The sequence below is a fragment of the Silurus meridionalis genome, chromosome 6 (genome assembly GCF_014805685.1).
Source record: "Silurus meridionalis isolate SWU-2019-XX chromosome 6, ASM1480568v1, whole genome shotgun sequence".
In the NCBI taxonomy this organism is placed as follows: Eukaryota; Metazoa; Chordata; class Actinopteri; order Siluriformes; family Siluridae; genus Silurus; species Silurus meridionalis.
Genome location: NC_060889.1, coordinates 13,566,774 through 13,582,862, shown reverse-complemented (window position 1 = coordinate 13,582,862; position 16,089 = coordinate 13,566,774). Strand labels below are relative to the sequence as shown.

The following is a 16,089-nucleotide window of genomic DNA, read 5'->3' as shown; positions in this document are numbered from 1 at the left end:
TCTGGTATTGTTAGAGTAAATAAAAAGAAAAATGAACAGAGAATATCTGATACACAAGCACAGTATTCCTCTGGAGCATTAAATAGATGAAAAAGAATGTAGGTTGTGTGTACAAAAGAAACAGTGTAAGACCATTTTCTAACTGGAAATTCTACTTGGAAACTCTGTGCCTGTATTTGGATGGCTGGGTGCCAAGCCTTTATGAAATGGATCTCTGGTGTTGTAAAGTTTAATTAAAAAGTAAATTAGTTCCTCTATCAAATCATCAAGTGGTAAAAATTTGTTTGCATTAGATGCAATTTAGATTAGCATCAAAATACCATGTCTGAAAATATAGCTTAATGTTTAATATATGTTTGAATGTGTTCAGATAGCAAGTATTAGTTTATAAGCAAAATGAACAGCCACAGGAGTAATACAAAAATCCAGGATTATTGTAATAGTTTAGAACTAGTGGTATGAAAAGCTTATTTAAAGTACTCTGATATATAATTCACCACCTTAGAAAATATGGAAAAATTCCTTCTAAAACGTCATGACAATAAACTTATCTGGACTCCTGAGACTTTTTGGGTGCAACAGATCATGGCTCACTAGGTGGAGGGAATGAAAGGGTCACATTCTATGCTTTGTTGTTTGTAGGGGGAGGTGGGTATGCCCGGATTAGATGGAATGCCTGGTGCCAAGGTTTGTGGCACATGATGTGCGCAATTTACCTCCAATCATGGAATCCATTTCATATCTCAAATTTCTCAGATTATTATTTTTTGTAATGGATTTATGTTGTGACATCAATCACAGACAGAGCCTATTTTTTTTAACAAGCTACCACCAGAAATGTGTTGATGTTCAAATGAAAAATCATCTGACAAGATGGCTGTATGATTTCTAATAAAAATGCAAGAAATTGCAAGAACACAGAACATCATTAGCCACTGATTCGAACTGTTCCACTATACTTGATTTTCATATGGATCTTGTCCATCATCGCAAATATTTACATCTCATTTTAAATATTTTTGTCTGTCCTGCCTCTGTGCACCATACCATATCCTCTGTATCTGCATGTAAATGTTATTTCAAAGTGAGGCACACTTCCTAGGGAATTGTTCCTTATTTAAGTCTGAGGTCATCTGTGGAAGCAATAGCTGTAACATGAGCTTCAGTTCTTAATTGAACGTGAACTTAATCATAGATTTAATCTAAACAGGCAGTGTGCTTTTATTTTCTTACCTCCTGCACTGTCTGACCTTTGAACTTTCTTTTAAACTAGGGTGACAGAGGAGAGCAAGGTGAAAAGGTAAGTCCATGTTTATACATTTATACATCATGCTAGACAACAAACGGATGAAGATACTTAACTAAAAAAAGATACTTAATTAAAAAAAAAAAATAATAATATATATATATATATATATATATATATATATATATATATATATATATATATATATATATATATATATATATATATATATATATTTATTTATTTATTTTATTTTTAATGAAGAATCCTCATCCGATAAACAATGTTGGCAGCTAGCTACTATTTGTTCTATTCCTTCAGGCTCTAAGCTGAGGATCAAATATTATGCCAGTAGTTTGGCAATATGACTCGAAGTTGTTTTTCATTTAACATCTGGAACATAAATGTTGTCCTAACTGCCATACAATAAGAGGGATGAATGTTAGACCTTATTAAGTTATAATATAATATATTTTTATTTATGTCTTATATTTTTATAAATAAATATATGATGTTATAAGATTTTTTGCCTTTTGTATAGGGTGACATGGGAGAAGAGGGCCCAAAGGGTGATGTTGGTGAGAAGGTAAGCCGGCGCAAGGACAAATACTTAATACTCAATGCTTATTGGTATTCATAGGTTGCCATACATGTTTTTCAACTCACTGCTCACTTTAAGATTAGGCTAAAGTTAAAATAAAGGTTTGACTAAAACTTTTTTTTTACTTTTTGTAGAAGTAGTGTATAAGTCATTCATTTTTTGCATTTTAACTTTTACCACATGCACAAATATACTGTACAGACAAAAAAATATATATAATATTTACAAACGTACAAAGAAATTTTAGAAAATTCATAATCATTTTGGCTTATAATGTGTGTGTGTGTGTATATATATATATATATATATATATATATATATATATATATATATATATATATATATATATAATCACAATTCCTCTTGTACACACTTTTCCTGGCATTGTGCTCTTTGCCAGAAAAATCCGTTCACAAAACAAATTTGACAGTTGGCCTAATACTAAGAGCACAATATATCAATAAATGTACAACAGTTTGTCTCGGTGCCATGAAAAAAAGGAAAAATGTTTAAACCTCACATAATGTAGTCATGAAGGGTGTGTACATTCTTCACACTACATTAAGGGGGGTGGAGATTCTTATAGACTGTGGAACAGAAATGTACCCAGTGTGTCTCCACCAATTTATTACACACTGGAGCATAACTATTTTTTAACCATTATGGACATTCTTAGTCAAAGTGGTAGTGCAAGCATCAGCCAAGTATAGGAGGGTTGTAGGAAACAGATGCGGGACCATTTCCATGCATGGAAAGCAGTCCAAAAAAGAAAATGGGCTACAATAAAACTTTGTTGACTGAAAAAAGCTTTGATCTCATCCACCTTGCTGCAATAAAAAAGATTAAATTAAACTGGGTGGGGGGATTGGGGGTATGAATAAGGATGCAGGTATCATGGAAAATATAATGCATTACACATTTCCTTGACTGACATGCAGTCCTACCTACACAGTCCTAAAAGTCCTACCATATACTTTCATCCAGAAAAAGAAAAAAATCATCCTGACATTCATCAAATACACTGACATTCATTATACTTAGAGCCATGAACATTTGAATTATAGCATGACTTTAAAGCAGCTTTTGAAAAATGATTAATAAAGACAAGTCATGTCTAAATCACTTAAATACAATACAATTCACCCAGAGCAAAATGTAATATCTACAATGTATACATAAGTCAAAGAGAAGACAGAAATCCTCTTGATCAGTGTGGCGCCTACATGTTTTCCATGTTTGTCACCTAATGACCTTCTTCTTGGATAAAAGAGTGCCATAGAGTACTGGATTGATTAAAATGGACATTCACCACTGTGTGATTCACCACTGACTAAGGGCATTAATGCTTTGCATTCATTTCTAGCTTATACACTTAAAACACATTCTGTCATAATTTGGAAATATGTCTGAGGTTTTCCATTAAGGTTTATCAATAGTGAGTAGTACATTTCTCATGGTGGATGCAGGTCTGTTGACATGTCCATCGACAAAATGTCAAGAATTGGGTTATAATTGTATTTATTTTATAAATTCAAGACAAAATGGCTAACAAAGGTAACACTAAAACAACAAGGCAAGCGTGAAAGAATAAATAATAAAGTGAGAAATTTAGAGTTCTGAGAATCTGTCCAAATGTTTAAAAGTATTTGTGCAAAGGAGTAACTAAAAAACAATTGATTTTGTTTGGTGGAAATTTAACTTCTGCTCTAGCTGCTGTGGCTTGAGTGTGACAGATGAGGTAAAACATGTTGTTTAAGACAGTTATTAACATTGAATTAACTTCGACCAGCAGAAGGACTGTGGGAAAATGTGTTAAACTTTGACTTTCTTTATATTATGATAAAAATTCTCAATAAAAGATTTATTTTCATAGTTTAAACTGCTAATAAAATATTTGACGTGTATAAATATTTAATTGGGTATGAAATTTGCGATCTCAAAGGTGGAAAAAATGCATTTTGGTCAAAACAGTTTATGCATAAACGCTAATTGGATTGCAAGAAAGCATTTAATGAATATAAGGGTTAGGCCAATGACACAATTTCCATGTAGTGCCTCACAGTCTTGCAGCCAAATCGTATTCCAGTCATCTGCCAGCAACCAAAGTGCCCTGCTTGCCTTTGGTCTACTGGGAATGTCTACAGCTACAAATTCTCATGTTCTGCTAAGAAGAATCATTATAGCCATGCTGACATACTTTAAACAACAAGACACCAAAGAGCCACAACCAAACTACAGCTATAACTTTAACTGTAACTAGCACTCATCACCTATACAACTGAACTTTTGTGGCAGAAGTAATCACTCTTTTGATTACATGTAATAAGAAAACAAAAATATTCTATTGCCTGTTTTAGGAAAAAAAACATAGACTGTACTATTGATGTCCTTATCCATTTTGTTAAAGTCATCTACTTATGGCTATAGTCAAGACCACCATTGCCAAGCCCAAAACAAATCCAAAACTAGGATTTGCTGACCTTGATTCAAAACCAAGTCTTATGGGAGTTGAGTCTGTGTAAAGAGTCCAAATGAAAGCAAAACTGAGAACAGAGTGAGAATGTCAAACCCTTTTAAGACCATGCCTTTATTTCAGGTAGTTGACTACTTTCATGCATTGCAATAATGATTAGGAGTCACAAGAAGAAATCACTTTCACTAAGGCACACACTTTTAAAATAACCCCCACTCTTCTGAGAAGTCTTTCCACTAGAATTTGGAGAATGGCCATGGGGATTTGCCCATTCAGCCACAAAAGCTTTAGTGATGATGCCACTTAGTTCCAGTGAAGGAAAATTGTCATGCTACAGCATACCAAATCTGTCCCTGTGCAATCATTGATTGCTTTTGAGTTTATTTTTTAACACTGGATTTAGCAAAGATTTGGATGAATCCTTTACTTGAATTATTGTTAATGTTTCACAGTGATTTTTCTCAGTCTTTCCTGGCAAAATAGTAACAATTTCCCTGTATGTCAAGGTCCACATGGGATGTTAGAATTCACAGTTGTACCTGAAAGCCATGGCAATGAAAGCTTTTCCTGTGCAGTTGACATCTCAATGCCTAATCTGTAATGACTACTATCTATCAAGTTGTTTCCCTTCACAAGATGGACTGGATAAAAGAAATCACAAATGCACATGAGAATGAACTTTGATGCCATGAATACACCTTTTCTTTCATGCCAAATAACGTCTCTAGGTTACGTATGTAACCCTAGTTCCCTGAGGAAATAAAACACTTTGGAGACATTGCCCACCCTCTGAATTACGTGTCAAATCTGTCCAATAGGCAACTCGTGACGTCATTGGCGGGTGGCGTCGCGAAAACCAGGAAGCTACAAAATGGCTGAGGGATGATAGCAACATGAAAAAAGAGAATGTAAGCACCGCAGGGATGCAGAAAATATGGCCTGTTGACACAGCATCTCGTTCCCTCAGGGAACTAGGGTTACATACGGAACCTAGAGACGTTCCCTTTCAGGAACTCGAGCTGCTCCAACTTTCTCCACGGAGATATGTATCCAATGCTCGCACTGGACACAGTCGATTTTGCTTTTCCAGGTCTGAGGCTAGGAAGGAGGAGGGCAGAATACCTGCAAAACGACAGGTCATGAGGGAGCCGTAGGCACCTTAGGCCCATACCCAGGTTTAGGGATGAGAAAGGCACTGGCCACGCCAGGGGTAAACTCCAGGAGAGACGAGGCCACAGACAGGGCCTGTAGGTCCCCGACCCTCTTAAGGGAGGATATCGCCAAAAGAAAGGCTGTCCTTACTAACTGTTACCTAAGGGCCACCTCGACCAAAGGCTTGAAGGGGGATTCAGATAGAGCCGCCAACACAACGGCCAAATGTGGTAAACAGCTGCCATCTAGCGGCCTGAAACCTCCTCGTGGAGGGAGCTCTGAAATGGAGGATGGTCTCAAGTACCTCAGTAGAGAGACCAGCTGCTAGAAACTGTGCTCCCTCAGAGGCCACAGCCATAGCTTCCAAAACTCTGGGCGGTGGGTGAAATAGGGTTCCCCCTGCCTGTGAGTGGAGATCCCTCCAGGGAGGAATTTCCCAAGGAGGTCCCTTGAGTTGGGACAGCAGCTCCGTAAACCACCAGGAGGAGACGTACTCCTTCCTGGTGGATTTTCTCGAGAACTCCCGGGAGCAGCACGATAGGGGAAAAGGCGTACAGATGTAGCCTTGGCCACATCTGCACCATAGGCCGGGATGTAAACTGCTCTCAATGAGAGTTTCCCCTGGGACCACAGGACCCCCCTGGTGGTTGATGTATGAGACCACCGACGTGTTGTCCATAAGGTCTCACAGAAAGTGTTTTAGTGCTTAAAGCATGGCCATTATCTCTAGGTCATTTATGTGCCATGAACGATGTACGTTACATGACGACAAGGAGCTCCCAAGACGGGGCCCTGTGACAGGAACCTATGTTCTCTCCATGTATCTAAGGTTCGAAGAGCTCGCCTTGAGACCTTGATGATGTGGAGTGGGTTGCCCCCTCGAGGCCAAGTGGAATCACGTTGGACCCAGCAGCCTCTGGAACTGCTTCACAGTGAGTGGGTGGGAGCGAAAGCAATTGTGCTTGCAACACGGTCGAGTCCTACACTATGCCCAAGAAGGTGGTTCTCTGAAATGGAGAAAGCACACTCTTTCCTGCGTTTAGTCTTAACCCCAGCTTCTTCATGCAGGCGAGAATGACATCTCGATGCCGGACTGCCTGAAGCTCTGATCGAGCTAATATCAACAGTCATCGATATAGTTCAGAATGCGGATGCCCTGAAGCCGTAGCTGAGCTAAAGCCACATTCATGCACTTTGTGAAGGTGCGGGCTGAGAGTGCTAGGCCGAAGAGGAGGACCAGATATTGGTAAACTTGAAAGCAAACATCAGGAAACTCCTGTGAGCAGGAAGGATGGCTATGTGGAAATAGGCGTCCCTTAGATCTATCACTACAAACCAGTCCTTGGACTTGATCTGAGACACAACCTCTTTGAGGGTGAGCATCCTGAACCTGAGCCTCATGAGTGAGTGGTTCAAGTAGCGTAGACCTAGGATTGGCCGCAATCCGCCGTCCTTCTTCGGAACAACAAAATACTGGCTGTATTAGCCTGACTCTTTGATTGGGGGAGGAACCAATACGATGGCCCCTTTCCACAGGAGGGTGCGTACTTCTTGCTCCAGGGCCAAAACCTGAACAACCCGTTGAACCGGAGAGGAGAGGACCCAAATTGAATCAATAGCCCCTCTCTACTGTACACAGGACCCACCGAGATATGTCTGGAGGCTCTTCCCAAGCTACCAGGAAATCTCTCAGGGGAACCAGCCTCTCAAGGCTGGCCTCTGACCCTCCCAGAGCGGCTGGAGCAATGCCCTGCAGCCGTTCGAGCCTCCTGAGAGGTGGCGGGTCCCCGCCATTTCAAGGAGAGGACCACCCTCAGGTTGGCCGTCTCCTTAGATTTGGGCCTTATAGCGGCAACCCTCTGTTTTTGGGCTTCGCTGGCAGGGAAGTGCCACTGAAATGCCGCCGTGGTCTCCTGAACCTGTCGGCGATTGCCCTTACCTACAGCATCGCCTGAATAGGCCAGAACGAGCCACTGGGGTGCTCAGAAGGAAAACCCTGTCCCTGTCGGGAATTTCTGCTTACAGGTTAAGCCACAGAAGCCTCTGGGCATCTCCTATATTCGCGTATAGCGAATGTAGGGGAAAGGTACGGGCCGCATATGGGGTCTCCCAGGACCTAGATGACACCACGACTTGGCTATTGCCCGGGTTTCACACCTGATTCAGAGCGTGGACAACGTGAAGCATTCCGAAAGTGTTTCAACACAGCTTAAGTTTCTAAAAGGGAACAATTATAAAATACTAAATGAAAAATTTGCATTAAACAGTGAAATCCAGTAAGAATATAATTTAACAATGCTCTTTTTAATTTTCTATATTTTATTATTAAGCCCACAATGCATTTGGTTGCACAAACGTCCATATAAATTTTAAAAGACAAGCCACAAATGCGGTAGCATACATGGGGCTAAGCTGTTTAGTGATATCCATCTGTAAATAGTAATCCAGTTTATGGCTAACAGAAAATGCAAAGATTAAGTTTGCCTTGTGCACTCTCATTAATGACTCTAGTAAAAACCAGGGCATGCATTCCTCAGAAACTTCTGAATGCAGAACGCATGTGGAAACTCTAATTCAGCAGCAGGCAGAGGGCCCAGCCTTCCCATTCTCGCACACTGACTTTCCCACCAGCTCTAATTATTAGATGCCCTTTGTTCCCCTTATGCATATCACATCCCAAAGGAACATTAAACTCACTTGCAGTGATTATTATTGGCCACACATTTTATTTTTGTTGTTCTGTTTAAAAAAGGAAAAAAAAAACACCAGTAAAAACACTTGATGCTTCCCTCCAGGATGTCAGCAGCCTTCTGTCATACCTATTATGGGCTGGGAAAACCTGATGGACGTCACTCTAGTGGAATTCTGACAAACAGCCATAAATAGGGAATAAAACAAACTAATATATTTAATGAATAAATAATTAAATAAATAAATAGATAATACAATTACTTTGTTTTTCTACGGTGTCTTCCTGCAAAGATAATGTCGTGACAAAGTCACGTTAACAATACTTTGTTTAGTCTGCCTTATAATTTCTAAAACCTCCCGCGCTAACTGTTATTTCTTCAGACAAAGTCCCAGTTTGATCAAGTTGTCTAATCAAGTGAAGTGGCATAGTGAAATGTACATAAACCCTAATAATTCAGTTTGAAATCAATAATAAATCACAAATTAGAATAATATATCTATTAAATATATAACCTTTAAAATCCAGAAAGTAAAGAATGTTTCTCTTCTCTTTGGATAAAAATGTGCATTTTTACAAGCTGACATACAAAATGCTACACAACAACTACACAAAAATCCTTTGTGGACAAATGTTTTTTGATGAATTGAAGCCTATGATGACAAGATAGAAACCACAATAAAAACAAATGAAACATGAGAATTTCTGTGCTGCACTAATGCTTTTATAGGAAAATAACTGTTTAGAGTAATTGATACTATACAGTTTGGCATAAAACAATATAAAAAATTTGTTTTATTTTAAAATAAAATAATAAAGAGATCTGTTACTCCTTTTAATTAATCAAAATCTGAAAAGCATTTTCTAATTATAATCTCAGCTTGCATGTTGTACTAGCACAAACATGTTGCATTTATAAGGAATGGTGAAAGAAATTGGTTGGTTGTTAATGAAAAGTTGTTTGTTGGCACACGATTTAAGTTAATGCCAGCACTGTTTAGATAGTAGGAATAAGGATTCCAACTAAAATATTTACACCATTTGAATTATTATTGTTGTCATTATTATTATTCTGAGCAACAGTGGGAAGATTTTATTACTTCATCTTAATCAATAGGTGCAAAAAATAATTATAGGTGACAAATGTCTGTATTTTTGGAAATTTCTCTTTATTTGTCAAAACAATATTTTTATGTAATGACAGATTTTGAGAAGCATCATACTGTGGTTTTCCAGCAATGGGCTACTTACTGAGAGACAATTAATCTCTACATCCACTAGCATACAGCATTATGGTGGCAAATTATATCAGGAGCTAATAAAATCATACAGAACTAGCTTGCACAGAAAACAGAAAACTTCCTCGGAAATAACAATTATTTTCAGGGTCACAGTGGAGCCACAGTCACCTGAGGAACACTTCATGTAAGGCAGGAATGTACTCTATATGGAATGCAAGTCCATTACACAGCATCAAACACATTCTATTGTAGGGTCATCTGTACACTTATAAGATGTTATTTTGGAAAATGCACAAAAATTTAATAACACGTGACAGTTGGAGAATAAATGTAACTCCAAATAGAATGTGAGTTTAGGATCAAATCAGAGACTATGGAGCACTGAGGTGGTGATGCTATTTGCTGGGCCATTGTGTCACCTATAGAAACAATGCTATTGTAAAATAAACATACCATTAACGTTACCAGAATGACTAAAGTTTTGGATTATTTGGATCAGAAAGATGTTAATTAAAAGCAAAACATTGCTACGGGTGCTTGAGTAAAGCTGTTTATAAGCTAATCAGAAAAATCTGCAAATTATGAGTGTATGCAAAAGCCAGTGAAGAACCCTTATAAACAACTTTTGAAGAACCTATACACCTTTTCTCAAATCTCACCTGCACACATTGGGATATGTTTCCACTCATTGCCATATCCAATTGTCTGTTTGCTTTGTGAGTATCTTTCTTGCAACATGAAGGTCTTACTAGAGTATAGACACTATATGAGACATCAGTGTATCAGCTGTGCCGGCTTTCAAACCCTGACTCAACTCAACAGTAACAACACATGCTATTCTGGATGTTTGTCTTTTGCTTGGTCTGGAAAAGCACAATCTAAAGAAAACACAGATACTCTAAAGTCAGTGAGATGTTTAGCAGATATGCACTACTTATACACTATCTATCTTTGCATTTTTAATAGCTGCAATTCCAAGTATGTTTACACAATAAATATTCTGTGTTCTTATCTAAAATAGGTGTATTACACTTAAATAAGGAAACATTATCCCTTCATTCAGTTGTTACTATCAGGCCAGACAGTTTATAATAAGTTTGTTTGCTGTATTCCTCCACTCATACGCATTCATACATTACTTCCATGAAAGATAACTGGAACTGAATGTTTAAATGACTCTAAAACAAACTTTTAGGTGTTCTACAATTTAAAATATTTTGATTTTAAATCCTCAGGGTGATGCAGGGTCTTCTGCTGCTGGCATTAAGGTATAATTTACTTCTGAATTTTTTATTGTGATTTCTTTCTAAATTCATTTAAGCATATTTTTTAAAGCACAGTTACAGCTGTTTTATTCATGCCCTCATCTGCCATGTGGTTTAATTTGGTATTACAGGGTGAACCCGGTGAACCAGGACGAAGTGGGCATAAGGTATAATAACACTATACACTAAACACTAGCTAAACACTAAACTAAACTAAAATGCAGCATTGAGATGAAAATTAACTTTTTATTAGGATGCTTTTTATATTGTATTACCAAATTATGTGTTCACATCAGAGCAATGATTGCTTTTCATATCCATGTTGCACTGAGGAAGAATTCAGGTAGAAAGTGAGTATCTTTGTAAGCTCTACTACTACCCATCAACACCATGTCTAAATATTATACTACATCCATCTATTCTATTTACATTGCACTGCGCTCTTCAACTGCTACAGAGTTCTCATGAAAGAACAGATAATATACTCTGAATAATTTATACAAGTGAAATTTAGTGGGACTCAGCGAGCAGCTATTTCTGTGGCAAATCGTTCATCATATTTTCAATGATTTGTGGAAATGCGCAAGTCTCAATCTGTCGCCTAAGATCTGTTTAGAAAAAATGTTCCTACTTACATTCCCAATGCGTATTAATTTTAATAGTGCATGAATGCCTAACTAACAATGAAAGTTTTTTTTTTTAATGATATGTTAATGCTTTTACGGACTCAGCTTTTCTTCACCACTTTCTCATGATTTACTTAGCCTCCAGTGCAATAATTATAGACCAGTGTCTGTTAAAAACCATAACAGTGACTTTAGAGATAAGAATGAGTCACCACAGAATTCAGAAATGTGGTCTATTATCCACTTTGCATGCATGCTAAACATAATTCAGTTTGAACACGCTGGTTGACACAATAGCCAAGGGAATTGCGATTCCTGAAAATGTGCACAAGATTTCCATGGAAGTCACCCAACTGAAACATCCTTAAACGCCCAATTCTGCTTCCACAACAGCAAACTGATGCTTGTCACGTTGGTCAAAACACAGAGGTCTGATTTAGTGGTGTAGTGGACAGTGAGTGAAACCTTTAGTGGTTGAGCTGGTTTTCCAGGCTCAAGGCCAGGAGTTGAGGCTTAGCTTGGTTTGGCTGTAATTTCTTGCACTTTTCCTGTGTAGGGAGAACCAGGACTTCCAGGGCTGCCTGGACTTCCCGGAATAAAGGTAAATGTTGCTGTGACTTCATCCATGAAATTTGTCAATTGTGTTCCAAAGGGGGTTTAATCCTGGTGATTTAACTGTACACCCAATTCCCATAATCCACCTACAGCGGCCTAACACTACTCCATGATTCACTGCAATTTGTTGTTCATTGTGGCAGTGTGTCTATGACTTGATCACACTTAGTTTGTCTTGGTTAACTAAATTCCATTGATTTATGTGTGGAACTAGCTAGCATAAAAACATTATTGTATGTGAGCTAACATGTTCTGTTTTGCAGTCAATCACTAATGCAGTGCAAGAAACAGAGTAGACTCAAATTGAGGCAGATTAATATATAGACATTTTCCCTCTTTCAAATTACCAGTAATCCACCAGATTCTGTATAATTTGCCTTTTGCCAGCTGGATTGTATTTTTTATTTACAGAAATTATGCGCTAATCATGCTTTACTATAGCAATTTGCTTGAACACTACAACATGTGATGCAAGCATGAGATTATGCTTATTGGTATTTTGTTTTGTTTGGCTGCACTTCTTTTTTTGTATACTTGTGTTCTGCTGGTCTTGTTAAAATTCTTGCCATTTTTATAACCCATTTACTGAAGGGCTGACAAGCTTTTGGATGCTAACACTGTTTTGTTATGTACATTACACACTTGAACCAAACATAAATAAAATTATAATAGTTGACAAGATGACATTATACCACTAGATCAATATGTATTTAGTGTGACTGAGTGTGAACATGACTTACTATTAATGACTTAATTTACTTTGTTTTATCATTTGAATTGAAAGCAGGAATATGAACCTACAAAGCACAGCGCTTTATATTTTTTACAATGTTATTCTCACGCTCCTGTTACTGAGGTCTCTTTTTTAATAGTGATGTTTTCCCTTAGTTTTAAATCAGTCCACTGGCATCCATTTGTTTAATAATGCAAATAATGTGCTAAAAAAACAGCAATAGTTCATTTTACTGTCATTTCATAAAACTAAAAGGGACAAAACCAACATAAATTAAGTACATGATTCTGTGGTATTGTACCACTTTGTGGAAAAAAGAGATGTTTTCATTTCCACCAAATCTATTTCTTATTTTCCTCTTACTTGAAATAACTAACACATCCAGTCTTAGTCTTTAGAAAGCATCATTCTAATGTGCAAAAATATGAGCAAATCGGTTTGTCTACAAGTCCACTCTGCACATCCAATTTTGGAAATTTGTGTGCTGAAGCAAATTTATTGCGGACGATTTATTGCTATGACCATCACTGGATCAGGAAGTGCACAGTTATGATTGGCTCCATCCAATTTATGCCCTCACTCTTTAAGTAACACACATTGCTCACTGCAGGTCTGATGCAATGACATTAAGCACAATTCTTATCTGTCATACAGATACTTTGAACAGTAAAACCCACAAATCCTGAGGTTACTATCGTATCGCAAACATTTCTTTTTAACTTTCTTTTCCTTCAAAGCTACAATTACAATTGCAAATTTATAATACCAAGCCCAAGCTAAAACCTCCCCAATGTTTATCAATGTTTTCCACAAGAGGGAGCTATTATTACCCTCACAGATCTCATATGTTTTCAGTTATTAAAATACAGTGGAACCCGGTTATGTCGATGTCCTAGGGGGTCGCCAAAAAGCATCGAGATAACCGATGATCGAGATAAACAAAAATCAAAATGGCGGCAATATATTAACGTGCTTGAAATTTCTTTATGTACATGATGTGCGTTAATAAATGAGAATGTGCACAACATTTTTTTACACAACAGCGTTGCCGCGATTTGTTTGATGAAGGCATGCTATAAAAATACATACAGTACATGTTTATCTGTCAGGAATCCACCTGCCACGCCCCCTTCGGCCCCCTTCAGCGTGTCAACAAAAGGCATATGTGCACTTACTAACAGCAGAGATTCACCAGTATACAATACAACACCTGTAGCAGCTGTAAGCCGTGATTTTTCCGCCACTTCCGCGAGTTCTTCTGAACCGAGATAACCGACGTTAAATGGCAAATTTTTCCCCCCTTGTGCTCGAGATATCAGGGTTCGGCGACATAAAAGACTCGACATAACCGATAAAAAATGCTAAGACAAAGCGAGAATTTGGCGGTTCCACTTCAAAAACATCGACTTAATTGGGTTGTCGAGATAACCGAGGTCGAGATAAGCGGGTTCCACTGTAACTCTAATCACCAATCTTAGATTGTGTGTCCTTTTTGCATTAAAATGTACTCTCTTTGGAAGTGATATTGATACATATGTGATGTTTATAGTTATGCATTATATGTACAAAATATATACAGGGAGTGCAGAATTATTAGGCAAATGAGTATTTTGACCACATCATCCTCGTTATGCATGTTGTCTTACTCCAAGCTGTATAGGCTGGAAAGCCTACTACCAATTAAGCATATTAGGTGATGTGCATCTCTGTAATGAGAAGGGGTGTGGTCTAATGACATCAACACCCTATATCAGGTGTGCATAATTATTAGGCAACTTCCTTTCCTTTGGCAAAATGGGTCAAAAGAAGGACTTGACAGGCTCAGAAAAGTCAAAAATAGTGAGATATATTGCAGAGGGATGCAGCAGTCTTAAAATAGCCAAGCTTCTGAAGCGTGATCATCGAACAATCAAGCGTTTCATTCAAAATAGTCAACAGGGTCGCAAGAAGCGTGTGGAAAACCAAGGCGCAAAATAACTGCCCGTGAACTGAGAAAAGTCAAGCGTGCAGCTGCCAAGATGCCACTTGCCACCAGTTTGGCCATATTTCAGAGCTGCAACATCACTGAGTGCCCAAAAGCACAAGGTGTGCAATACTCAGAGACATGGCCAAGGTAAGAAAGGCAGAAAGTCGACCACCACTGAACAAGACACACAAGCTGAAACGTCAAGACTGGGCCAAGAAATATCTCAAGACTGATTTTTCTAAGGTTTTATGGACTGATGAAATGAGAGTGAGTCTTGATGGGCCAGATGGATGGGCCCGTGGCTGGATTGGTAAAGGGCAGAGAGCTCCAGTCCGACTCAGACGCCAGCAAGGTGGAGGTGGAGTACTGGTTTGGGCTGGTATCATCAAAGATGAGCTTGTGGGGCCTTTTCGGGTTGAGGATGGAGTCAAGCTGAACTCCCAGTCCTACTGCCAGTTTCTGGAAGACACCTTCTTCAAGCAGTGGTACAGGAAGAAGTCTGCATCCTTCAAGAAAAACATGATTTTCATGCAGGACAATGCTCCATCACACACGCCCAAGTACTCCACAGCGTGGCTGGCAAGAAAGGGTATAAAAGAAGAAAATCTAATGATATGGCCTCCTTGTTCACCTGATCTGAACCCCATTGAGAACCTGTGGTCCATCATCAAATGTGCGATTTACAAGGAGGGAAAACAGTACACCTCTCTGAACAGTGTCTGGGAGGTTGTGGTTGCTGCTGCACGCAATGTTGATGGTGAACAGATCAAAACACTGACAGAATCCATGGATGGCAGGCTTTTGAGTGTCCTTGCAAAGAAAGGTGGCTATATTGGTCACTGATTTGTTTTTGTTTGGTTTTGAATGTCAGACATGTATATTTGTGAATGTTGAGATGTTATATTGGTTTCACTGGTAAAAATAAATAATTGAAATGGGTATGAATTTGTTTTTTGTTAAGTTGCCTAATAATTATGCACAGTAATAGTCACCTGCACACACAGATATCCCCCTAAAATAGCTAAAACTAAAAACTACTTCCAAAAATATTCAGCTTTGATATTAATGAGTTTTTTGTGTTCATTGAGAACATGGTTGTTGTTCAAATTAAATCCTCAAATAAAATTAATCCTCAAAAATACAACTTGCCTAATAATTCTGCACTCCCTGTATATAGTACCAGTCAAAAGTTTGGACACCTCCTCCTTCAAGGTTTTTTCTTTATTTTTATTATTTTCAACATCATTACATTAATAATGAAAGCATCCAAACTATAGAAGAACATGTTAAATAACCCAGAATATGTTTTATATATTTAATTCTTCAAAGTAGCCAACTTTTGCTTTGATGACAGCTTTGCACACTCTTGGCATTCTCTCAGGCATCCTCATGAGGAAGTCACCTCATGGAATGGTTTTCCAACAATCTTGATGAGTTCCCAGGAGTGTTGAGTGCTTGTTGGCTGCTTTCCTTTTACTTTCT

At 38.1% G+C, this 16,089-nt stretch overlaps 1 protein-coding gene across 11 annotated transcripts in view; it reads left to right on the top strand.

Moving 5' to 3' along the window:
* LOC124387640 (collagen alpha-1(XXV) chain) overlaps positions 1-16,089 on the top strand; it is a 164,410-nt gene that overhangs the window by 121,835 nt on the left and 26,486 nt on the right. For 10 of the 11 annotated variants that reach the window (XM_046852096.1, XM_046852103.1, XM_046852098.1 and 7 more), the window contains exons 12-17: positions 643-687; positions 1,274-1,300; positions 1,788-1,832; positions 10,638-10,670; positions 10,799-10,834; positions 11,850-11,894. In XM_046852096.1, coding sequence (XP_046708052.1) covers positions 643-687; positions 1,274-1,300; positions 1,788-1,832; positions 10,638-10,670; positions 10,799-10,834; positions 11,850-11,894 — 231 coding nt within the window. The remainder of the gene's footprint in view (positions 1-642; positions 688-1,273; positions 1,301-1,787; positions 1,833-10,637; positions 10,671-10,798; positions 10,835-11,849; positions 11,895-16,089) is intronic. The other variant, XM_046852099.1, reaches the window with a different exon arrangement.